Source organism: Berghia stephanieae, chromosome 7 (assembly GCF_034508935.2).
Source record: "Berghia stephanieae isolate SIO BIC M18660-M18661 chromosome 7, UCSD_Bste_1.3, whole genome shotgun sequence".
Taxonomy (NCBI): Eukaryota; Metazoa; Mollusca; class Gastropoda; order Nudibranchia; family Aeolidiidae; genus Berghia; species Berghia stephanieae.
In genome coordinates, this window is record NC_088366.1 from 56,358,871 (window position 1) to 56,384,947 (window position 26,077).

Sequence of the window (26,077 nt, forward strand, 5' to 3'; positions counted from 1 at the left end):
TTCCGCGAAGCAGATGTAAAAATGACTCTGTTACTAATTTTAGTCACTCTGGCTGACCAAAACATTATAAACGGTGGTGTCGCTGTATAGCGAGATATATCACTTTTTTTAAATACCGACTTGTCGCACCAGGAATCTGAATCTAAGATAATAATTTTCATCAAATAAAAGTGAGTTTTAAGAATGTTAACGGGTGATAATGAACTGTTGTCAAAGTCAAAAACGTTCGATGTTCAAACAGGCAAAATAAACAAAAGCCAGTCAAAACATGTTCAAGTTCATGTTGTTGTCTGCTATCCAGACTCATTAGTCTAACAATATTTTAACGGTTTAAGAATGAACGTCGTTTGTTTACATGAGTTGAAGAGACAATGATCGGATAAATATTACATCTTGAGGCGATTTACTATGTAAATTGGCGAGTGCATCACACCAATATCAAAATCAAGGTCAATTGTTATGGTTACCGCCCACTTTTTACTCCCTGTTTTTGGTCCCTCTGCTATTCAAGTTCGAACTGCCATTAATGTATTTACATTCTTATTGTAATGTGTTACAGATAAATTGTGACGACAATGATGTCCAACAGAACCTTTATGAGTCAGAATTGCAGTTTGCTATCTTTGAAGCAACTTTGGAAAAGGATTTGCAAATCAATACGTTCTCTTTCCTTTTCCTTGTCTGTAATAACTCCCTCTCATAATTTAGGGTTCAAGAAAGTCGAGTTGAAAAAGCATTCACCTCAAGACAAAGGGACTTATATTGATCATGGGCTTGCGTTATGGATTGTTTCTGACCACACACGCACACACACACGCGCGCGCGCACTCCTGCCTAACCTGCAGTGATTGGATGACTGCCAGAAGTCTGTTTTGTAAAAGAGCATCACATTGGCGTTATTCAAAGAATAGCTAGCAATTTCACTGGTGCTACAGAAAATATGATGAAGTCCAATTTCATAGTTCTCATGGTTCTAGAATATTTGCTTACTATCATCTCTTAAAAAGTAGTCCTTTAGAGCCGTTAGGCACAACGACCCAAAATTTATTCAGGTTCTATGGCGTGAAACGGACAATAGCAATTGCTTGCTTCCCGTTGGATAGGACACTGGTCTATCTTAAAGTGTTTTCTACCATATCTAACAAAACCAGCTACCCAATCATTGCTGGGCAGACATGGGTGGTTGGGGGGTGGGGGGGGGGGTCAGAAAAAAAACTCGACTTCACCCGGGGCCAATCTAGGTCTTTTTGAGTGAAGCGAGTGATCCACCAACTGAGCTATCGGGCTTATTATCATCTATTTGAAAGAAAATGTTTGGATTGATTTTTTTTTTAATTGATAAAAATTAAAGATTGATTTTTTATTTCTAATCTATATTCTTAATTTCCTCAGGAAAACTTCTGACGCTAAGGGGATAAGATTTCTTTTGAGAATTCAAAAGCATGGCTGCTGTTGCTGCTACCCCTGCTTCTCCTAGAAAAAAGTGCAATTATGGAGCAAAATGTTACCGAAAGAACAAACAACATCTGAAGGATTTTTGGCACCCTGGGGATGATAATGATGATGAGGATATCACAGGTATGCAAGGCTGCTTTATCTATTATTATTTTCTTTCTGTATGCGCGGGTATGTGGTCTAGTGATATGACACTTGCCTTCGGATCAGAAGGTCCAGGGTTTGAGTCCTGCTCTAAGCGGCGCATTGTTGAGTCCTTGGAAAAGGGTCTTTACTCACATTCTCTTACCACACTCAGGTGTAAAATGAGTACACGGTCATTAATAGCATTGTTTCTGTTGGAAAATTTTGACTAACAAGCGTCAAGTCTTGTCATACATGTTAAATGTTGCTGTTGGCCATGGACCCTTTGTAAACTGCTTTGTGTACAGTTAGTGGATATTGTGCTATATAAAAGCTCAAGTTTGTTTTTATGTTTTTTGTGTGTGTTTTTTTTAATTGTTTTTTTTTTTTATATGTGACAATTGAATTTTGATTATGAAATGTTTATGAAGTTGTAAACCAGTAACAAATTTTTATCTGTTGATATCTGACAAGTCTTGTTATTTCTTTAGATAAACTGTGGCTTCAAGATACAGTATATTATCCGCCATATTTAATGTTTTATTTTTCTTTTAGATAAAGATGATGCTCCCTCAAAGACAACAAACAAACCAGTAAGTTCAATCATCCAAATCTTATGTAGACAACTTTCATTTTATTTTTTATCCTAACATAATCAATGAAATTAAAAAAAAAGAAAAGAAAAACGTTCAAAAACAATTGACAAGTTTTCTTATTTTCAATTTAAAGTTGATTATCAAATTGAATTTGATGTTTGAATAGCATAATGACTTTTTCTTTTGTTTCATTTTTAAAATATATTTTTATGACTAGAACAATTTCTATCTGAATAAGAAAAAATAAATTAAACATATTACAATGTAACTAAATATCTAAAGTTCCATTTACATTCTAAAAACATAATATGATTTTATTTCTTTAATTTCCATTTCAGAGGCTTGTTCACGACATAAGCGTTAATGATGAAGACGAAGAAATGCCATTGGCAGGAAAGATGACTGGAAACCGAAAACGAAAATCTGATGATGAAGACAAAAAAGCTGACAATAGTAAAAATACACCATCATCTTCCAAGGCTGAACCGCCACCCAAGAAAGTGAAATTTGATGATAGTGGCGTTGAAAAGATCACTGTTGACTACACAAAGAAAAAAACAAAAGCTTCAGATACTAATACTAGCAATAAAACAGATGAACCACCTAAGACTATACAGTATAGTCCAAAGAAAGAAAAGTGTAAATATTGGGAGAAATGTTATCAGACAAATGAGAACCATTTGCAAGAGTTCTACCATCCAGGGGATGACATGCCTAAAGGTAATTTTTTTCTCTTGTAGCCCAAATTTACTATGTCCTGTCTTATATATCAGTACAACATGCTGTTTCAAATCTGTCACTTATTTATAGTGCATTTTTACATTTATTGTGAAAACAATTGAAGCTCATGGATACTTATAATATTGTTTTGGTTTCAAATAATATATGATTAAATAATTATGTTTTTTAATCATTATAATGGATTATAATAATTTTGTTATAATTTCAAATGATATATAATTAAATAATAATAATAATAATAATAATAATAATAATAATAATAATAATAATAATAATAATAATAATAATAATAATAATAATAATAATAATAATAATAATACTATATATATATATATATATTATATATAATATTATTATATATATATATATATAAATATATATATATAATATATATATATATAATTTAAAAAGAATTATGGTGGACTGTTATATATTAAAAACAATTAATAAATATATATTGCCATCATAATTAGTATGTATAGTATCTGTGTAATTGGTGATCCTCCTATTTATTCTTATTTGTAGGTTAAGGTTCAAAGAATGTTTCATTTATAAGTTTTACTAAAATTGTTTCTAACAGATGATGATGAAAAAGGCAAGAAAACCCGCAAAAGCACAAACACACCAGAGAATCCTTTGGATGATGGCGGTTCTGTTCAATTTGATTCTGGCTACACTCTCAAAAGGGATGGGGATATTTACTCTTGCTCGTGAGTTTGGATATAATTTATTCATTATAGCAATTTCAAAAGAAAAAAATATCTCTTCATATTCTTGATTCCTAATGTGATATGATTAATAATAATATAGATTTCACGACCCAAAACATTTTACAGCAGTAAACTTCAGATCAAGAGATAAGAGAATAGTGATAGACTGTAATCAACTTTTTGCATAAGATAACTGCAAGGACAAGATTCTTGAGCATAACTGTAGTTTGGATAAAGTAAAATGTTTATAATCTTGATCAAAAACATTGATAAAACGAGATCATAAATTTGAATGTTTTCAAACATCAATCACCAAATAAGAAAAAACATAATGGTATGAAATTATTGAATGTTGTAGATGAAAGTAACTTGTCTCTATTTTTTTCCCTCTTTTTTTTCACCAATACTTTGTATATGAATGTAATAAATCGCATATTTAATGAATCAATTTTCTAAAAAATAAGAACTTTTTTATCTATCATTATTTTCAGATGCAAAGGATTTTTGGTACAACGAGCACCAATAAACGAACGAACTTGTAAGCATTTGAAAGAATACAATGGAGATGAATTTGAGAAAGCAAGAGTGGCAACAAATACAAAGCCGAAACCTAAAGGCATTCCTCAGCACATAAGTGTCAGCCTTTTACTGGCCCACAAATATGACGAGAAGTAAGATACTATAATAATTAAAATACTCATTGCATATTTTATAATGTCTTTTCGTCTTCAAATGAATAGACAATCAAATGAATTTTATAGGGTCAAGCACAATACTGATGAGAAGAGCAGATCATATTCTCTTCATTATAAAACAGTTGGGAAATTATAATGCAATACTATTATTTATTTTTTTATTGCTCACTCTTTTCTTTCTATGAGGATTAAATTATGACCAGATATAGTAATGACTGGGATATGTAATGGAAGGAGCGTAGAATTATGACAATCATGATTGTATCAAATAAGTACGTTTAAATTAAGAGAAAGATATGAACGATCACGGAGAACAGAGGCATACCATTTCCATCATTCTTATATTTTAACATTTATTTCATTCAAGGACACATAATCCAGTTGGTTGGTGGATCAGTGAGAAACTAGATGGGGTTAGAGCTTTCTGGAATGGAAGATGCTTTTACTCAAGACTTGGCAATGCTTTTTATGCTCCAGAATGGTTTACCAAGGTTTGTTTATTCGTATTTATTCCTCACAAATCTGTGAAAATTACCTTTGCTTTTAGATTATTAAACAATGTAAACATTTATTTTAATTTGCAAGTAGATGTGGACGATTAAGTATATTGACGTCACCATCAGACTCAATATATTTATAGGGTACTGTGATTTTATATTTTAAATTGAATGACAACGGATGGGGTGCAAAGAATAGAGAGAATAGTTGTAAATTTTATTTCATTGAATTCGACTTTTATCTCGCTTTTCACAATTTTTTGTCTTCTTCACCATTCATTTTTGTTTTGTTTTAAGTTGGATAACCAAATGTCATTATGTGCGCCTATAAATTTTGGTAGATGAGAAAACTATAATGGCTACATATCAAATCACGATTTTCCTGGGTAAGTTGAATCCTTAAACATACCTAGCTTTCAGTTAGGGAGTAAGAACATGAAATGAAATCAGTTTTTTCTTTATTTCTAGGATTTGCCTAAAGATATTCATTTGGATGGTGAATTATTTGGAGGGCGAGGCCAATTTCAGTCCACTGTAAGCATAGTCAAGACAGCAGAAAGTCCCAAATGGAAAGACATCAAATATTATGTGAGTTTAATTGATCTATTTATGATAACATTTTGAGGGGTTTTGGATTGTTTTTCTTTCTGGTATTTCTGTTCTGTAAATCATTCTTATAGATAATCTTAATCCTCTTAACTCATATTTTTGAAGGTAATAAAGTTATTAGATTTTTTATTTTTTTGGTGCTGCTTTTTGGGGGGTCTATTTTGGGTTTTTTAAATTAATGTCTTTTATTTTTGTTTGTTTGTTTATGTTTTGTTGTTTATTTGTTGTTTTTTTTTTATGTTTGGGGGGGGGGGGGGGGGAGTTTGGTATGTTATTTTATTTTATTTTAATTTTTTTTTTTACATTGATGTTAGGTCCAAACACATAACTTTATATTGTCATTTTCTCTTTTAATTCAGGTATTTGACGGTCCCCATATGGGCAAGGATCCATTTGAGAAAAGAATGAACACCATCAAAGAATATTTTGAAGATGTTCAGTAAGTTATATTATCAATGTTGTATCATCAGTCGATTTTGTTGGTTAGCGTTTTCGATTTTGTTTTGTTTGGGTTGTTTGTTTTTTTTTTTGTATAATATTTTATGTTATTTCATATTTTTTAAAGGGGGGGGGGGTGCTTTGTTAGGAGTATATACCGATAATGATTCAATTTTTGTTGTTGTTTGATCTAAGTCTCGATTTATTTTTTTTAACACCGTAACATAATAATTGCTCTCCCTTTGAAATTATATTTGCATGCATATTGGAAATGAACATGCCAAAAACTCAAAAAGAACTAGATTATACAATTCTTTTATTTTTTCTTTTGATTTTTTTTTTTCAAAATGGTTTTATGTGTGAATTTTCAAAAGAAATTACGATTAGTCTTTACGATATAAATTGCTTGAAGGGATGGAAAATCTTGTCTAGTTGTCTCTGTGCTCAAGATTTCTTTACTTTCAATTACTTCTCATAGGCCAGAGTATGCAATATTTGTTGAGCAAACCAAATGTGTAAATACAACTCAATTGGACCAGATGTTGACACGGATCCTCAACATTGGGGGAGAAGGGCTTATGATTCGCCAACCTAAGTCAGTCTACGAGGCCACTAGGTCTAAAACTTTGCTAAAAATTAAAAAGTTCTACGATGCTGAGGTAAATAAGTTCTGCTTTAAAATATGCATATTATTATACAGTACCAGTTGCCTTTAAGGCTTTTTTTTTGTACTAACCCTCTTACAATATTGTCACTTAAAACAAAAATCAATTTTATGTAAGGTATGGGCAAGAAGGATTGTAATGGAAATATTAGGAAGGTTGTTGTGATGATGATGATGACGATGATGTTGTTGATGCCGATGATGGTGAGGATGATGATGATGATGTGATGATGTGATGATGTGATGATGTGATGATGATGATGATGTGATGATGATGACGATGATGTTGTTGATGCCGATGATGGTGAGGATGACTACGAGTTTACTAGTGTGCATATGTGTGTGTCTATTTCAATATGTTATAAATGTGTAACCAAATGACAAATTGCCACTGTTTTGAGGACATTAAAGATATATTATTATTATTATGCAATTCAATCATCATATTCCTTTTTCATTAAACTTTTTGTTTCATATATTTTTTTTGTTTTCTATAGGCTATTGTAATTGGCCATGAAAAGGGAAAAGGTGTCAATTCAAACCGTTGCGGAGCTCTCCGTTGCCGAATGGCTTGTGGAAAGGAATTTTCTGTTGGATCAGGGGATGTTATTTTCTTATTATAATGGATGTTTTAATAAGAGTAAATTTATTTATTTTCTTGAGAAAATTTTATTATCAGCTAAGAAATCAGTGAAATTCATTCAATTTTAAAGATGGATTTTGTAAATAGTAAAATGCAGTGCACAATGTAATATAAATTCCCACCCTCTCTTTGAAATAAGAAGAAATTATTTCAAAATGTGAATACCACGTTTTTCGCTCTTGTGGTATTACATAGTGTTTGATGAAGAAGAATCAAAATGTAAGATATCTCAGAATTAAGTTGTGGAAGAGTATGTAATGTAACTTTTATTATATCCTTTAAACTATAGACTAACAGACAAAGACAGAAACCGTCCACCGAAGGTTGGAACAATCATCACCTACAAGTTCCAAGAACTGAGCAAAAGCGGAAGTCCTCGTTTCCCAACTTATGTGGGTAAGTAACAGAAATATTTGGAATACTTTATTCTCTAAAACCTTGATCAAAGTATGTGTGTCTCTCCAATTTACATAATATTGAACATTATGCTCTACCATATTTTCTTATATTTTTCTTATCTCCATCTGCTTCCAGGAGTTCGTATTGACATGACGGAACCAAAAGATGCGGAAATACGTGAAGTTCTTGACGAAGATGAAGCCTAACAAGATTGAATAATTCTATAATGATCTGGGCTAAATTGAAATGTTTTATTTTTAAGAAGATAATTCAAGCTCTATTGAATTTTAGAATTCTAAAGTTTTATTACAATATTTCATATCCTTCACTGTGTATCAATCTAAAAGATTTTGACCACAATACAGTACTCGCTGGATTCTAGCAGCTGAATTGCAGCACACTCTGCAATATGGCACACTGGAGCAGGAATGACCACATTTTATCTACGTATATAATAAGTCCTTACCTCCCATGAGCATTGGATTTCAGCACGCTCTGATTCTATCATCCTTTTTGCCTTCTCCCGAGTGTGTGCTAGAATCCAGGGAATACTATAGAGAGTATGCGGTTAGACAAAGGGAGTTAATTTTTGACATTTTACACGGTTTAGTCCCTTGATTGAAGCATAGATTTCTTCAAATTGCTATTGTGATTTTCTTTTGTTTTTATATTTTTTTGTGTGATATTATATTATTTTTCTAAATAAAAGTTTTAGTCTATAGGAATTGGTTTAATGTCGCTTAGCTTTCAAACTTTATTCACAATAGTATTGTATTTATAGCTTATACAATGCACCGATAAAGCCATATCGATGCTTATTTATGCGTTTCTCCTTTTATGATTTACACTTCCTTGTAGTTTTGATGTGATATATATAATTTATTAATACTCTTAGCTTTCAAACTTTATTCACAATAGTATTGTATTTATAGCTTATACAATGCACCGATAAAGCCATATCGATGCTTATTTATGCGTTTCTCCTTTTATGATTTACACTTCCTTGTAGTTTTGATGTGATATATATAATTTATTCTTATAAAATTGTGATATTATACTCCACAAAATTTTTAATATTTATGTAGATTTTTTCATCTAATTTTAATTTTAACCATCATTTACTATTATTAAATTAGAATTGCTGATTTGTCAATATTTTCATTTTCTTTAATGTGTTTTTTTCTTCTTCTTATCTATCCAATTGTTTTAATTGATTTAAATAAGGAAAGGCAGCTTTAAAAAATTTATTTTGATTAGAGAGCATCCATGAAATCACGTGTTAATATCCATGTCACGTATTTTTCATTTCCTGTACAGTTCATTTCCCAGCTCAATGACAGTAACATAAATTATTTTTTTTAAATCAATCCAGAGTAATATGAGACACAGCATCTCAAATGGAGTAATTTCGGGATGGTTCCGATGATAAAAATTGTATTTTTAGCCAAAAACATAAAACTTGGGTTGATTTTATATTATGTTTTGTTGATGATGATAAATACATTATTTGATAGTGAAAAAAAAAAAGTTGATCTGGTTAGTTTACAAGCTGAAAATTGCATTTTTTTGCCAAAAATTTGAATGAGTTTATATTATGTTTTATTGATGAGAATTAATATTGTATTTGATGGCGAAAAAAAACAAAGTTTTCATATTTTTGATCATCCTCATTTGTAACCTATTGCATCAAATCAGTATTATGTCAAGATGGCTCGGATGCCAAAAAGTGAATTGGAAATTTAGATGATGAGAAATATGAAATTTTTGGTATATTTCTTTCATGAAATTATCTATCTATTCTGCTCGATTAAACACAAAAACATAATCCAAGTTCATATTTTTGACTATAAATTTAATTTCCAGCATCAAAATTTTTCTTGACAACATAATACCGTTTTGAGGCGGTGAGTTATATTTTAGATGATGCAAATGTCATAATTGCTTGAAGCTTGACAAAATAAATAACAATACTTCAATGGAACAATTTAATTAATTAATTAATTAATTAACAAAGACAGATGATATGGCCGTTTCAGGTTCCCCTTTGTCAACAAAACATGATGAATGAAACACCAAAATACGAATTAGAGAAAACCTCTCATTCGTCTTTCATTGATCATGTTTTATTGACAAAGGGGAAACCCGAAACGTTCCCGTTATCTGTCTTTGTTAATTAAATTGAATCTTCCATTCCATTTCACTATTATAATTTACGTTGTAGAGACATTTGGTTCACCCCAACATAGTACTGGATTGAGATGATGGGTCACATAATTCCATTTTGTTAATATAGCTATCATCGCCTTTTTGTTTTAATAGTTTTACATTATTATCACTATCATCATCACACATACACCTTCAAACCAGAATTAGCCATCGTTATTCTAGAGTGCCTTAGTTATAATAAAACAATAATTATGATGTTAATTTAATTATATTTAATGATATAGTGAATATCAATGTCTTAATTTTTTTCATCTTATTTGTCTTGCATCTTTAGCTAAAATCACGTTTTATTTATGATAAATGATGATGTAAAGTTTGTAAATAATAATTTATACATGTGCAATGACAAATGTGATAGAATTAATGTGATAAGTTTTTTTAATCAATACGCTTTTCTTGTTTTGTTGTGTTTTTTTTTATCACTCTGTCTATGTCCATTGTGTTGTCTATCTATTTAAATCTTTCCTAAATTTTATCAATGTTTTGTGTCATGCCATATCTTAACTTTGATAATTAGGTTTATATTAGGAAAATTTAACATATCAACATAAAAATAATACTAATAATAAAGTAATAACTACAACCGTACAAGTTTAATGTTTATTTCTTTATAGTACTTATTGTTTGATAGGTGTTTCGTGGGGCCTGTAGATAGGGTCTCCTTTATATGCCTATATCTTTTTTGCTTTGCAATATTATTTATGGATTTTTGTTGGGTTTTTTTCTTGTTCCTCTCACATTCTTAAACATCTTTATAAAAAAAGTAGTTCTTCAGAGCCATAACACCCAAAGAGGTGGAGTTCATCCTGGCTATTATTGCGTTAAACAGACTATAGCAATTGCTTGCCAACCTTTGGATAGGACTCAAGCCACAAAGTGCTTTCCACCAGATCTAAGAGACCCAGCTACCCAATCACTGGTGGATGGACAGGGACAAAATCGTCTGGGATTGATCCTAATTCCTTTGCATGGGAGCGAATGCTTTACCTATTGAACTATCAGGATCTCGTCTTGTTCCTCTAAAGATATGTAAAACTCTGCAGCCACCACATAGTCGCAATGTTCGTCTGGGTAGTCTATCATGTGTCACTAACCTAGACCGCAATGTCCAGTCATTGCCAAATTCCTCCTCTGTGTCATCTTTCCATCTCCTTTTGAGGTAGCATGGTCATCTTATGTCAGTTGGTTTCCACTATGTTTTTGTTTTGTTTTTAAGGGTTTTACGGCGCTTGCAACACATTAAGGTCATTAAGGAAGACAATAAGATAGTAAAAAGTTCTAGAATTACAATTAAAGTGGCCAAGAAAAGGGAAGACAAAAGGGGAACTTGTTCAAATAGGACACAGATGTAGATTCCAAGAGCACACTATCAAAGTACTTAGTTTGAGATCACCTAAAAGTCTCATCCAGACACAAGCACAGGTCCCGACTAAGAGGAATACACTCAAATGTTTACAAATCATATATAATAGGTATACAAAGCATAATACAGTGCATAACAGAGAGATGATTTACAAGGAAAAAAAATATCATCTCCCAAAACTAACTATATATTTGACTGTTTCCCTCTCAGCCAGGGTATCCGACCAGGACCAGGACAAAACCAAGTAATCTCATTCCAAGACAAAGACAGAAAGCATGTTGGAAAACAGATATAAGGAGATAGAAGACACAGTATGTACCCCCCTGCCCACTATGGGAGGGTTTCCACTAAACAATGTTTCTATTTCCTTTTGAGGTAGCGTGCGTGCGTCTTAAGCCAGTTAATTTCCACAATGTGTATTTCACCAAAATTATTTGTGTCACTTATTGTCACCACATCTCCAACCAACAGGTAGGTACAAGCCCTGTGCATCTCCATTTTAATCACCATATCCTTCTTTGTGACAAAACTTATCTCGAGTTCTGCAACATGAAACGAACACTAGGAACTGAAAATTGCTTTCTACATTCAAAAGTGGGTGTTTGTCTTCCCCACGGTACGTTCTAGCAGACCAAAGTATTGGTATACATGGAATTCCAGTAACCCTAAGACCGGCAGAGCAATAAAGTAGTCCTTCAGGGCTATTAGGTCAATAGAGCCAGGATCAATTCTATAGCATTAAACGCACGTGAGCAATTGCTTTTTACCCTTTAGATTGGACACTATAATGCAATCATTTGATTAATTGTTTTTGTTTTTAAGGGTTTTACAGCGCTTGCAACACATTTTGGTCATATCAGCGCCAGTAAAAAGGAAAAAAATGGGAAAGTAAAAAATTCTAGAATTACAATTAAATCACCCAAGACAAGGGGAATAGGTTCAAATAGGAAACAGATGTAGATTCCAAGAGCACACTATCAAGGTCCTTAGTTTGAGATCCCCTAAAAGACTCATCCAGACACAAGTACAGGTCCCAACTAGGGGGGATTCACTCAAATGTTTACAAATCGCATTATATAATATGTAAACAAAATAATTCAGTTCATAACAGAGAGATGATTTACAAGGAAAAAATATATCATCTCCCAAAAACTTTATACATTTGACTGTTTCCCTCCCAGCTAGGGTATCCGGCCAGGGCCTAGACAAAACCAAGTAATCTCATTCCAAGACAAAGACAGAAAGCAATTGGAAAACAGATACAGAGGGTCTCATTCCAAGACAAAGACAGAAAGCAATTGGAAAACAGATACAGAGGGTCTCATTCCAAAACAAAGACAGAAAGCAATTGGAAAACAGATACAGAGGGATAGAAGACATAGTAAGAACCTCCCTGCCCACTATGGGAGGTAAGGAACCCCACCCAGGCGATCATTTGAATCATTAAACTTAAATAATAGAAAAACAAATTCATCACAATAGTTTAAAGAATGTTTATTTTCCTAAACTAAATCCGAGGACACAAATTATCCTCAAAAATACAACTAAGTATAAGATAGAACACAAATATATTATTTACAAAAACGCCTTTTAAAAAACATCAAAATTATACTGTAGACATTCTGTAACATATTTCTATTTTAAGTTCAGATCTGATATAAAACATCTAGATATCCTTACATTTTATGCAATGCATGTAATACATAATATTGTCAGTTCTGTTCACTCTTCTTTTTTTGATATATGCTCATAACAATTCATGACGATCAATCATATTTCTACTTTTTACCTGTAAAAGAGAAATGACTGATAACCTTAGCAAGTTATCACATTCTTACCTGGAATCAACTTTCTAAATACTGTTATTTTTCACATTATTTATTTTAGTCTGGGAGCCGAAAGTTTGATGAAAAATGAAAATGAAAAGTCACACACATCATAAGACCAGTCTCTTATAATTCTAAGAATTACTGTAGTTCATAATGATAGTTCAAGTTTTAAGTTCAGGAGGGCACTAGCCAATAACCATACCTTTGCTCTGAACAAATTATTCTAATAACACTAATAAAGGAATAAGAAATCGATTATTGTCTAGTTTACAAAAGAAAAAGAAAATTAAAAATTCATCAAAGCACACATTAGTAAATGACATTTATCATTAAACTGCTGAAAAGAGTATTCAGAGTGGACACATTGCAGTTGTGATATGACAAAAGATATGAATCAATATCTAATTTTAATGGATGATCTTCTCATCGCGTTGAGGCCACTACAAACTATCACTTAGGAAGTATTTTGATCATTCATTAAGTTATGCTTTTTTCCACCGATCGTCACAATCTACATGGATCAGACAGTACACTGAATTTAATCTTAAATAAATTACGCTTACCTCCATTATTTTAATTATTTCTTTTTAGAATATGACATGACCTGATATGAAAGGGAAAAGCATCTTATATTTCAAAACACTTTATGATAATCTCCTCCCATTCCTTTATCACTGTCATAAATGTGATGGAAGACAACAGTTTTAACAAAGTTATTTACTACTTGAAGCATTTAATGCAAGAGATCCTAACACTTATCAAATTCCAAAGTACAAGTGCTAGGATAAGTAACATTTCTGAAAATAAAGGGGGAAAAAAAATCCAACCCCCCTCCCAAATACAAAAAAAACAACAAATAAAACAAACTTACAATATGATGGAAGACAAACAATAAAAGTAACAAAATGAAAATTTACAAACAGGGATTATCATTTTTCATAGAAGGTATCTTTGTAATCTGTAATACCAGTGTTTATCAAAAGCCAAGGAAGAATAAGAAAAATCATTCATGATATCGTCCAATTTTGTTAGATACTTTGGCCGTGGGGTATTTTTCTTCTTCATTTTATTAACATGGTCATAATACAAAATAAATAGAAGACCGGTGCAAGGCACATAATAAAGTTATCAACAAGCAATTTAAGTGTTTAAAAAAAAAAAAAAATTTTTTTTTAAACACTTTGTAAATTCAGAAGTAAGTTTGAGAGCAGTCATGACAAAAATTTCAACAGTATACACTGTGACCTTTCAAGGCGATCACATGGTCATCTATGTGTCCAGGCATTTTTCCTTTCAATGAGGCACCAATCCACAAACATGAATATCAGACTAACTATCTGTCATCTGCATTTTTTGCCAAATTGGGACCTAAAATTTGCCCAAAAAACCCAAAAATTTGCCAAGAAATTCGCCAAAAAGATCAAAATTTGCCGCACTTTGGGTCCTTATTTGAAGATTTTTAGACGAAACGATCCATGACTGAAGTTGGAAGTGTAAGTGACTCGATTTATTGGACTTGAGAAATGAAATGACTGTGAATAGCGTTATTACAAAGACTTTAAAGGATCATTATCCGTAGAGAGTAGCTTCCCTTGGTTTGGGCCCAGGCAAAGCTGCAGCATTTCTCAAGGTTCGCACTTTTTTCTTCGTTATTTTGTTTTCACTTCTTTTTTTCCCCCAAAATTTGCCACGCGATTTGCCAATTTTCCCAAAATTTGCCACAATTTGCCAATTTTGGGAAAGTTGCCCAAATTTGCGGCCGCAAAATATGCAGATGACAGAACTATAGGCAACTTGCAAAAATCTGCATATTTTAGGAGGAAAAATCCAAATTTGAAAAAGACAAAAAGTTGATCAACCCAAATTGCTTTCACTTATATGAATCATCACTTTAACATGCTTTAGAATTGATAGCATTGTTCAACTTGGTCATATATCCATTTCTTTGTTATTAATTATATTGGTACATATTATGATGTTCTACAATATTATCAATTTTACTTATTTTCACGTGTTAAACGGAAATACAAAATTAATGCCATAATTTCTATTAGCGATTACCCAAATAAGACTTCAAAATGCAAAAATTGTATAAAAATAGTTTTCATCACTTTTCCTTCAAACTAAAATATCCTAATATGGCCGTCGGTATATACCGATTGTCTGTTTCAGTGGCGGATCTGGAATGCCATACCCTGATACAAGAAGAGAGTACAGCAGGCTTAAATTTGGAACTCGTACTAAATATAAAGAGCAATCACTCTATTTAGGGTGATAATTAGCCAGAGTTAACTTCGCTCGTATTAATTATCAAGATCAATTATTTTCATCCAACATTCAACAAAACAATGCTTAACAATTGACATGAACCCAAAATGTTTTTTAAATAAAATAAAATAATAATAATAATAATAAAGATAATAATAATAATAATAATAATAATAATAATAAAAATAAAATAATAATAATAATAATAAAGATAATAAAAATGAAAATAACAAAATAAAACAGTAAGGAAATAACTTCATCATCGTCTATTTTGCTAAGCCAAAAATACAATCATATTGTCACTTGTCAATTCTTCTGTGAGACAAATCGAGGGAAGGATGTAAGAACTGTTTACATAAAACCATGGCAAAGAAATCTGTTAAGTAAAAAACATAGCACCATGCGTAAGTCTCCGCCCACCATTTAAAAACAAAATTCATACAAATTCTAGATTTAGAATGTATATTTTTTAAAAAGTAATATCAATAGTTGAACACTCAAGATGTAAAATCGTTGACTGTGCTAACTGTATAAAATATATAAAATGCAAGCCTGAAAAATATTTTAATGAGAGAACTTAAAATGAATAAGCAAAAGGAATCTGTCTTTCATATTTGTTAATAATGTTCACAACCAAATCAATTTTAATTGTTAAAGAGAAATAAAATATTGCTCTTTGTACACTTGAAAAAAAGAAACAAAAACAAAAAAAAACAAAAAAATACATAAATGCACGCATTTTATATAAATCCTGAAATTGTATTGCCAAATTTGAGACACACTGTAGATTACATTTCATAGATCAGACCTACCAACTTTTTGTTAAATAATATTTTATTTTATCAAAGTTCAATTTCTATTATGATAATGATATGTTTGTATTGAATACAAATGAGAGAATAATAAAGGTGATACTATAAAGATATTATCATGTCTTCATAACTCACTCAAAAATCCAAAATATTGAAGAAAAAAAATATGTTTCCCCGTTAAATCAAAAACAAACAAATAAACAAAATAATGATAATAATAAAATAAAAATTAAATAAAAATTAACATGTACCACAGCTTCAACACATATCAACAAAACTTCAATGGAGTTTTAAAATTCAATTTTGTTGATTTTTTTCATACTTTGAAAATTGAAAAGTGGGAAATTATCAACTCCAATTTTGTATAAAGATGTTACTATTAGATGAACATAAAGTAAAATGATTATTTAGAAAATTCTTTGGCTAGAAATAACAATTTTAACAATGCGTACAGAAATCAACATATCTAGCTCGTGACAATGCTTTAAACACAACAAAATCTCCAGTGTATGTAAAACTTTTTGAAGAATAAAAGGGGAAAAATAGTTTGCTGGCACAAAATCTGAATGACATAATTACTGGGAAGCAACAGATGAGATTGATAATTCCAACTGTGACCCATTGTCTCAAAAAGTATCATGGCGGGTGTGAAACAGATGTCATAAAAGTGATTTTTTTTAAAAAGTAAAGATGATCAGAAAGGTCAGATTTTAGTTTTTTTCACTTTTGTCTTTAGTTAAACAACATGAAATTCAACACTCAAAATTCATATTTGTGTAAATAAAATAAATTTTCAGTATGTAAATCACCCTGACATAAAACCAATTGGAGGCAGTGGGTCACAAATCATAATATATATACAAATAAAAATATATTGTATTTTTAATCTTGAAGAATTATCATTATAAGCAAAAGATGACTTATTATCACTATGTTGCTGGACCGCACGAATGATATGTATCAATCTGATCTGTACAGAAGTATGAACCGAGATAGGCATTTGAGATATGTGCGGGAGTGTCAATCAATAAGAGTCGATACTAGGGTCTGTCTTATGTGATCTACTGTGGTGTTTATGGTGATTCTTGTGACGCTTATGACTCTTGTTTGGTCTCCACTCTGCATCTGCGTAGAGGTTCTCTTCTTCAAATCTCAAATCTGTCTTTTCTGGGCACTGTAAGCAGCTGAGAAAATGATTTAAAGAAAAGAAGAAAAAATGGTTGTATAAAATGAAACATCTCATTAAATCTTTGAATAAACATTTGTACTAAATTTCATCTATTTAATAATAGTATAAAAAGAGAAAAATAAGTGTCTTTCAACAAACCACAATTAAAAGGTAGCCTTTATATCTCGTAATGATAATAATAATATATAATATATATATATATATATATATATATTATATATATATATATATATATATATATATATATATATATATAATATATATATATAATATATATATTATATATATATATATGACACTTGATGAATTACTGGCTAAAGGAAAAGATGGGAGAACATATAAATAAATGAATGATCCAAAGAGCAATGGTTTGGTATTGGCGTGAGGAGATCTGATACTGATAAAAATGATTACTCCCATTATCATTACTACAGCCTATTTCACAGCACGACATTGTGGCTGATACTCTTTAAAAAATCAATTGTCCGACAGTGGAGACTCTGCATCAAACAAAAATACATTTATTTTGAAAAAATGACATACCATCGTTCCTTAGAAATAAGAAGCTTTCATTTGGTGCATGTTTCCTGTAGTTAACTTAATTATTGGTGTTATTGCCTTGGAGGCATTTCTTTTCAACATGTCCTCATATTATTGAGGCTCCTATGGATGTACATGAGTCCTTGCACTTAGATACAGGCAGTCGGAGAAGAATGCCACTGTGCAGTTACAAATACTAACACTGGCATGTTTCGTGTAGTTAACCTAATTATTCGTGTTATGGCCTTAGAGGCATTTCTTTTCAACATGTCCTCATATTATTGAGGCTCCTATGGATGTACATGAGTCCTTGCACTTAGATACAGGCAGTCGGAGAAGAATCTCAGTTACAACTACCTAACACTGGCATGTTTCGTGTAGTTAACTTAATTATTCGTGTTATGGCCTTAGAGGCGTTCCTTTTCAATATGCCCTCATATTAAAAAGTAAATTAAATTTTAACAGAGAAGCAACGATCCTGATTATCTTCTTTAAGAATCCTGATAAGAGCATCAAGAATGAAACAAGGTAATTTTTAAAAAACTGTACTTACTGTGGTTGACTTAGTCCATAGTCATAACATGAACTACCAACACACTGACAACACCCGTGCTCGTGGAACCAGCGGTACTTTGAAGCCCCCATGGATGTGCATGAGTCCTTGCACTTAGACATAGATAGGCAGTCGGAGAAAAATGCCACTGTGCAGTTACGAATACCTAACACTGGCTCTTTCATTGAAGAAGTAGGCGGCGTCACTGTATTCTTGTACGAATGATCTAAAAATGAAATCACGAGATCAATGTTGAAGTTGGCCTCCAATTTGTACCACACAGCCAATCAAGAAAATCAATTAAAGGATATCAAACGTTAAATTTCTGTTATGCTTAGACATATTGTCAACATGAGTAAATAACATGAACATGATCTTTGATGAGTATCAGCACAGCACAGAGGAATGGCCTTTGCTTTCTGCCCTGAAGGTACCAGATTCAAGTCCCATCTGCTACACTGGGTAACCATTAGCAAATCACCATGCTTCCTAGCTCACTTGCAGCACTGCACAGCGGCAGATGCCTGGGATATTTCTATCTTCACTTAAGATAAATTCACCGATTTGGGATGAATAAAGGGAATATTCTTTTTTTTTTTTAATGAAAAAAAAATCATTTTTACAACCTAGTATGCTCATATTCCTATCATGTCTGTAATTGTTTTTTTTTTCTTTTCTTTTTAAAAAATTTATTAGGAGCTAAACAACCTTTACTTTAATATTTGTATAGTCAGAGAGGCCCTTTTCTAAAATTTAAAAAGTTTGAAATTTTTTCTTATAAAGACCATCTATGAAAACATTTTGTGTAAAGCATCTCTTCATCAAACGGTATCACCCTTAAATCAGAGAAATGGATACATAACCAATGTTCATCTTACTCCTGAATAGTGTATGTCATATCAGTAGAAGAGAGGATGACTGTGTACACTATAAGCTATAAACCTACCAGCCCTGACAATCTTGATATCCATCTTAGGTTTAGTACTTCCCACATCCTCAAACACAATCTTGTCCAAGTCTACAGCATAGGTGAATGTTGTCCAGCGACTATAAATGTCCTCCTCTTCAGTCAACGCATTGAACAGACCAGGAATCGGGTCAGGAAGGTCATCAACTGTGCTGCTTCTAGTGTTGATGTCACTAGGATCTGGTGTTGGACAAAGGCCTGCGACGAGAAGGAATGTAGGTGTCAGAATTGTGAACAATAAATGAACAAATAAAAAACAGAAATATCAAACTAAAGAAATGGAAAAATAAATTGATATATTTTTTTCAACAAATGATCCAAAAAAATAAAAACAAACATATAAAATGATCAGTCCTAATCTTCATTATGATTTTATTAGAATATTCAAGCCTTATACTTATATAACATTATGTGTGAAATTCTACACCGTGACAAACAGACGTCACTCTTATCTTTAATTTGATCTACATATATTATTGTTAGGTATTTGCATACAATCATGCATTGTATGTGAGTTATAATATTCATCGCTGCGCTTGAGAATTAACTCCATGGCTAAAAAAGGTGCTTTATCAAGGTAGGTAAAAACACTCTTCCCTCTTTCTACTTCTCAGAGAAAGAGGGAGAAATATAGTTTTTAATTTTGACCACATAATAATCATCAGGATTTATTAATTTATGATTAATAAAAATTATTAAATAAATTGCCAAGAAAAAAAAATTAATCAATAATTTAAAAGCTTTTAATATCTTTTTTAAAAAAAACATTAACGAGCAAGAATTCTTGCCTTTGTGTAGTATAAAACAGCAAAGCAATTTTTAAAATTGACTTTGTTGAACACTCATCTTACTTGTAACACGAAAGCCATATGATACACAATTAGAAGCAATATTTCAAACAATCGATACTGACCAGTTTTTTTGCATTATGATCTGAATTAAATCGAGTTGTCATTGGGCTTTTAACGAAATCGGGTCGAACGAGACGCCGAACGCCGAACCCGAACGGATATAGCCTTCTCACGTGACCATGAACGAGATCTGGATAGTGAAGACTCTCAAGCGGTATGCAGCATCGGATCTAAGGTCACGTGATAGAGGATAGCTTGGGTTGCTGTTGGCTTGTGTTAGGGGAGGGGCAAGGTCAGTGTCATTCAATAGTATATAATTGTGCACGTGGCGCTCTATACAGAGAGAGAATTATAAATTGATTACGGGCGAAGGTGGGGGGAGGGGGGGGGGGTTGACCCACAAACGATCGAGGTGTTGGGCTTCGGGTAGACCATGATACAAAATCAAAGAGAAAAGGCCGCTGGTACTTGGATGGTGGAAATGGTTGGGGGTTGGGGGGGGGGGGGGGGGGGGGGTAGTGACAATCAGCATGGGATGTATATTTAACATTAATAATATAGGCAATAGATGACCAGGGATGTGTATTGTTTGTGTATTGTTTGTGTATGTTTGTGTGTGTGTGTGTGTGTTTGTGTGTGTGTGTGCGCGCGCGTGTGTGTGAAAGAGATTACACAAAAATACCTTTCTCGGGAGCTTCCAAATGATTACGTATACGATAAATTTGAAAACCACATTGTTGAATCAGCTTGCAAAAAGGAGAACATTTATCTTTGTTTCACAAAAATAGGTTTAGAAATAAAAAATTTTTTCTAGTAGATTGATTTTGAAAAAAATATTGCTCAATTTTTTTAATTTAATGATAGTTTCTTTATTTTCCGGTCGGTTTTCTTGATTTATATCTCATTTTTCAATTCTCAATGCGACGAGCACACTGATGTATCTCGTGTGATTCAAAAGCGTTGTTTGTTTTTTTAATATATACTGAGAGTCCTCAGTAATTAATTCCTGAGCGTTGATATGGTGACGCAGTTATTACATACAAGACCTTGCAGTCGAGTCGGCAGGGCTTTTGGGTTACACAATCACTATTTACCCATCGGTCAGCGGTACTCTTTGATGTATACAACACTCACCGCCTTTACGCAAAGCCGCCTGCCCATAAATCAAGAGATGGTCTCCTAACTGTTCACAAGCGAACTGTCAAATGAGCAATCGATGATTGGATAAGAATCTCAAGATCTCATATAATAAGTTAAGTTTTGGAGAGGTGATATCTCCCCACCCGTCATCGGACAGAACTTTCATTGCGTTATATCATATTAGCTCCGCCTCCTCTTTCTATTCCGGAGTGACGAGATTAGACGAGAGGACGCGAGAAAAAAACTGATCACGTGATCGGTAAGTCGTTCGTTCGGTGTCCGTTCGGTGAGCAACTATAACTCTGTATTATCTAATCACTCTTACCAAACAAAAATTAAAGATTAGTTGTTACTCACCAACACAAGAACAGCACTCAGTGTACAGTTTGGTCAAACAAAGTGCACAGTCCACACAGCAAGAGCAGTTGTTCTTGTCACTCATGTCACAGTTACAGCAATTAATCAGCATACATTTGGACACTCTGGGTCCACAGATGGCACTATTGCATGCCTCTACAACATACAATGTAGCCAATAAGGCCAGAGGAATAAATGCCAACTTCTTAATCATGCCAGACCTGAAAATAAAGAATTATAAAGCTAGGGTTAAAAGAATCTTTAAAATATGGGGGTTTTATGTCCTGAAAAATAGGTTTGATGACGGGTAAAATAAAATAATGTGCAATTTTCTCAATTTCAATTAAATTTGTCATAACTATTCTTATTTTCAATTCTCTGTCTATCGATGTACCAAGAATAAATAAAATGTATTCATAATTTGAAAAGTTCTCATAATTTAAAAATTTATAAATTCTTAATACTGCTTTCTAAGTAATACAATCAAGAATCAAGAATGAAATACAACATCATAAAGCTTGTTTTGAGTGCTTTAAAATGATACCAAAATTAGCAACTTAGGTTCACAAATAATGCCATAGTGATAAAAACAGTAAAGGGACAAAACTGAACTTCCGCAGTAAGCCTTGCAGTGGCCCTGAACTCGAGTTTTCAAAATGCCTAATTCACTAATTCATATTTTTCATTCATTGAAAAAAAAACAACAAATTTTTACAATGTTCTGAAGGCCTGATACGTTCCAATACTGGCATGCAATCCTATTAACCAGTAGATATCATATAGCAAATAATTTATCCCTGACAGATCATTCCAATTAAATGGCAATTCTGATAAAGCCAGCTTCCACAGTAGTTCACTATTAGAATTAATGTTCAATAATGAATCGACGGCAAAGGTAAAAATGCCACCAAGAGATTATTATATTAAAACCTACGTTCATCATTATTGACAGTTTGATGTTTTCAATTCAAAATGTTAAAAACTTATTTCATTGATGCCATTTGCTTTTTAAAAAGCTGGATTTGGCATTTGAGCACTATTTGCTTTCATGTTGCGTATCATTTGATCATTGATATTAACTGATTTGGGATACAATATACAAAATTAACACTGGCATAGCGTGGAGGGGCGGCAGATAGGCTAACCCTACCTGTTGGTTAACCCTCTAGTGTTCAGATTATTTTTGGGGGAGTAGATAATGAGTTCCCTATATGGCCATGTCAATCATGTAGACATCCTTTGATGATATAAGCCTACCCTTTGATGTCTGCAGTCGCATTTTCGTTTCCTACGGTCTCTCATTTCAAACTTTTGTTCTCGTGAGTTCTTAAGTTTTTTGATAAAAGAACGATTGGCTACTGAGTATCTTGACCCTTCAACGATTGGTCGTTCTGACAGCTCACGTGTCAACGCTGTCAACAATGAATTGAGTCATAGCTGAAACACTGGTATACGGGTCATTGGATTGTTGCGTCACAATCACCACGTTGTTGAATCAGGCACGGTTGATAGGTAAAAAAGCCAAATTATGTTCTAGTGACATTTTAAACAAACTATTGATCTTGTCTCATTGAGATATAAAGAATGATATAAAAATCACGAAAAATGGCGATAAATAAAAAAGTTGCTTAAAAAAAGCTAAAAAAAACAAAAACAAAAGCTATTTTTAAAATCACATATATTCATAAAACAGTTGGTTTTCAACCGATTTTTCTGAAATAAGGACCAATGTTCTTCTTTTTTCAAGCTGATTTCAGCAATGTGATTTCAAATTCCTTAGAATTATATTTTTTACTTTTAGATTTTAGCTTTTAGGCCTACTCAAAAAGGTGCTATATTCCTTGCATAACAATAGCGTAATGCATCGACAGTGAGAAGCATCTTTGTTTCGGCCAGCCGGTTAGATAGCCTGTGATTGGTCGAAGACTTTGAGACGCTTGATTCACGATTCTACACAAATGGACAGTGGCGGTAGATCAAAGAGGTGTAACATATTTATTTACCAACTATTTTTCTTAGTGCTAAAATTACAAAGTAATAATTTCACATTAGAAAAAATGACTCTGAAGTTCCTATCTCTATATTACAATAAAATTGATACCAAGAATGACAAAATCGCCCCACAAATAAGGGAGTTTTGTCATCAAAGTCATTTTTCATCACCAAAGTCGTAATTTTTTTCCGGTTTTTACCAAACAAAGTGCAAAGTCAATGATTTTCAGCGGTAAATAAAATCGCAATTTCTACAACATATTTTATTTTCTGTCGGCAAATTTATGAAAATCAAAGCTGAAAACATCCTGCGACAGTGACAGGCCTGTCACTTCCTTCACAACGATTGGATTTTACTTACTGAGGCCAGTCTTGACTACCCTGCCCATGAATATTATGCCGTTGTCGGTTTTTGTTGGATTGAATCTTAAAGAGTTAATACAGGGATGAGAATAACGAGAAGGGGCCACTATCTCACCCAGGATGAGAATAGCCACTCCCTTTTCATATACCGCAAATTCGTTATCCCCAGACATATATTTGAAACTCCGCTCCTTTAAACAATTGTCCACATTCCAGAATATGGAATGTTTCCAAATGCACATAGAAATAAGGAAAGTTAATAAAATATCTATAAAAACATAAAATTAACCAACATTAAATCAGTTGTTACTACATATACACAATATGCGTCGACTTCGAAGTGGGTGTCATGGCCGAATCGTTTAGTCGTGTGCCCTGGAACTTTTACCAGAATCGACGTTGCGGGTTCAAATCCTGGTTCCACAACTATTTTTTTTTTTTTTACATTCCGTCTTCTTTTTACAGAACGGTGCAAGGGATAAATGACCCATCAATCCTCCCCCCACCTCTTTTTTAAAAAACTCTCTCTTAGTTCCTTTCTAGTTTCTAGAAAATTGTCATATAGGATAAATAATTAAAAAGCAAACAAACAGAAATATTCAGAGAGCGGCCAAATGGTCAGATAGAGGAGAAAAAATCAAACAATATTTTTTAAAAAATAAAAACAATTTTAAGAGATTCCTGCTCAGAAACAGAACAAAAGGTCAAACAAAAAGGAGAAAAGAATAGACTCGCACAAAAAAAAACCAAAAAAAAGGTGGGGGGGGAGGAGGATGGATGGGACATTTATCCCTTGCAACGTTCTGTAAAAAGAAGACGGAATTTTTTTTTTAAAAAGTGGTGGAACCAGGATTCAAACCCACAAAGTCGATTCTGGTAAAACTTCTAGGGCAGACGACTTAACCATTTGGCCATGACACCCACTTCGAAGTCGACGCATATTGTGTATATGTAGTAACAACTGATTTAATGTTGGTTAATTTTATGTTTTTATAGATATTTTATTAACTTTCCTTATTTCTATGTGCATTCGGAAACATTCCATATTCTGGAATGTGTATAATTGTTTAAAAGAGCGGAGTTGCAAATATGTGTCTGGGGATAACGAAATTTGGTTATCCCCAGACAGGTGTCTGGGGATAACCAATTTTCGTTATCCCCAGACAGATGTCTGGGGATAATGAAAGCCCAGCCTTTTCATTTAATTATCCCCAGACAGTTGTCTGGGGATAATGACAGCCTTTCACATACATAGAACTTAAGTCTTAGAAGAACGGTCTCTTTATGTTGTGGAGTTGTTCTATGGACGATAGTGTATGGTTTTATTTTTATGCTGGGAAGCAAAATCTTGGTCTGCCTGGCCAAGATATTGGTCTCCCAAGCCAAAATGGTTGATTTGGGCTGGAGAGACCAAAATCTTGGTCTCCCTAATTCTAACTCAAGTCTAAGTCTAACCTCTCTCTCTCTCTACCACTAGTACTAGGTACTAGACTACTACACTTACACACTACACTACACTACACTACACCCACCACCACTGCCACCTCAATTTAAAGTTAATGAAATGATATCATTATCATGGCCATGACACAAACAGGCCTCCAATCCTCATATCTATAATTTTAATCATGACTTGACTTTAATTTCAAACTCTAAACTGGCTAGGGTGAGAGCTAGATTAGAGAGGGATCTATCTCTAGGAGTGTGAGTGTGAGCTGACTGGAGTCGAGTCAAGGCCAAGGAGCAGCCAAGCCTGAGGGGGACCCAGCCAGTGCCAGTAGTCAAGGCAGAACGCGATTCAGGGGACCCGTGTCTGATCTTTTGAGAACAGTTAGTATCTAAGAATTTAAGAGTGATTAAATAGAGAATAAATGAAACTAAATATGAAAAAATTCTTACCTATCTTTATCAAATTTTGAGTTTAAAAGCACCATCTTTTTCTAGGTTTCCTCTTCTCTTACTCATACTCCATAATTTTCATTATTTTGATGCGGAAGTTAGGTTGGTAATTTAAAAACTTCTACTCAGTGAGAAAGGGAGGGGGGTTTGGGGTCGGG

The 26,077-nt window shown here is 32.8% G+C and overlaps 2 protein-coding genes across 4 annotated transcripts; one reads left to right on the plus strand and one right to left on the minus strand.

Annotated features, from left to right (window-relative positions):
• Positions 1-10,380, plus strand: LOC144977533 (uncharacterized). Of its 3 annotated transcripts, none has more exons than XM_078922849.1 (13): positions 1-170; positions 1,393-1,578; positions 2,134-2,171; positions 2,513-2,894; positions 3,496-3,625; positions 4,117-4,296; positions 4,688-4,811; positions 5,286-5,405; positions 5,786-5,865; positions 6,343-6,523; positions 7,026-7,128; positions 7,460-7,567; positions 7,706-10,380. In XM_078922849.1, exons 2-13 carry the CDS (start codon positions 1,443-1,445, stop codon positions 7,774-7,776), a joined length of 1,653 nt encoding a protein of 550 aa, XP_078778975.1. In that variant the 5' UTR covers positions 1-170; positions 1,393-1,442; the 3' UTR covers positions 7,777-10,380. The 3 variants fall into 3 exon arrangements, with proteins under 3 accessions (XP_078778975.1, XP_078778977.1, XP_078778976.1); XM_078922850.1 differs by lacking the exon at positions 1-170 and adding an exon at positions 334-449; XM_078922851.1 differs by lacking the exon at positions 7,706-10,380 and having other exon boundaries at positions 7,026-7,168; positions 7,461-7,567.
• Positions 10,381-15,433: 5,053 nt separating this feature from the next.
• LOC144977539 (twisted gastrulation protein homolog 1-A-like) lies at positions 15,434-26,026 on the minus strand. Its single transcript, XM_078922859.1, has 5 exons — positions 25,920-26,026; positions 21,666-21,886; positions 19,297-19,515; positions 18,351-18,576; positions 15,434-17,252 (listed from the first exon to the last, which is right to left on the minus strand). Exons 1-5 carry the CDS (start codon positions 25,952-25,954, stop codon positions 17,093-17,095), a joined length of 861 nt encoding a protein of 286 aa, XP_078778985.1. The 5' UTR covers positions 25,955-26,026; the 3' UTR covers positions 15,434-17,092.
• Positions 26,027-26,077: the final 51 nt, after the last annotated feature.

What these genes read in the sequence shown, in the direction of transcription:
- LOC144977539 (XM_078922859.1), bottom strand. Translation starts at nt 25,954, where the DNA reads ATGGTGCTTTTAAACTCAAAATTTGATAAAGATAG. An exon ending in TGAGTGCTGTTCTTGTGTTG is followed by an intron (nt 19,516 to 21,665) that starts GTGAGTAACAAC and finishes TTCTCGTCGCAG; the next exon opens with GCCTTTGTCCAACACCAGAT. An exon ending in TATGGACTAAGTCAACCACA is followed by an intron (nt 17,253 to 18,350) that starts GTAAGTACAGTT and finishes TCATTTTCTCAG; the next exon opens with CTGCTTACAGTGCCCAGAAA.
- LOC144977533 (XM_078922849.1), top strand. Translation starts at nt 1,443, where the DNA reads ATGGCTGCTGTTGCTGCTACCCCTGCTTCTCCTAGAAAAAAGTGCAAT. An exon ending in GGGGATATTTACTCTTGCTC is followed by an intron (nt 3,626 to 4,116) that starts GTGAGTTTGGAT and finishes CATTATTTTCAG; the next exon opens with ATGCAAAGGATTTTTGGTAC. An exon ending in GGAATTTTCTGTTGGATCAG is followed by an intron (nt 7,129 to 7,459) that starts GGGATGTTATTT and finishes CTTTAAACTATA; the next exon opens with GACTAACAGACAAAGACAGA.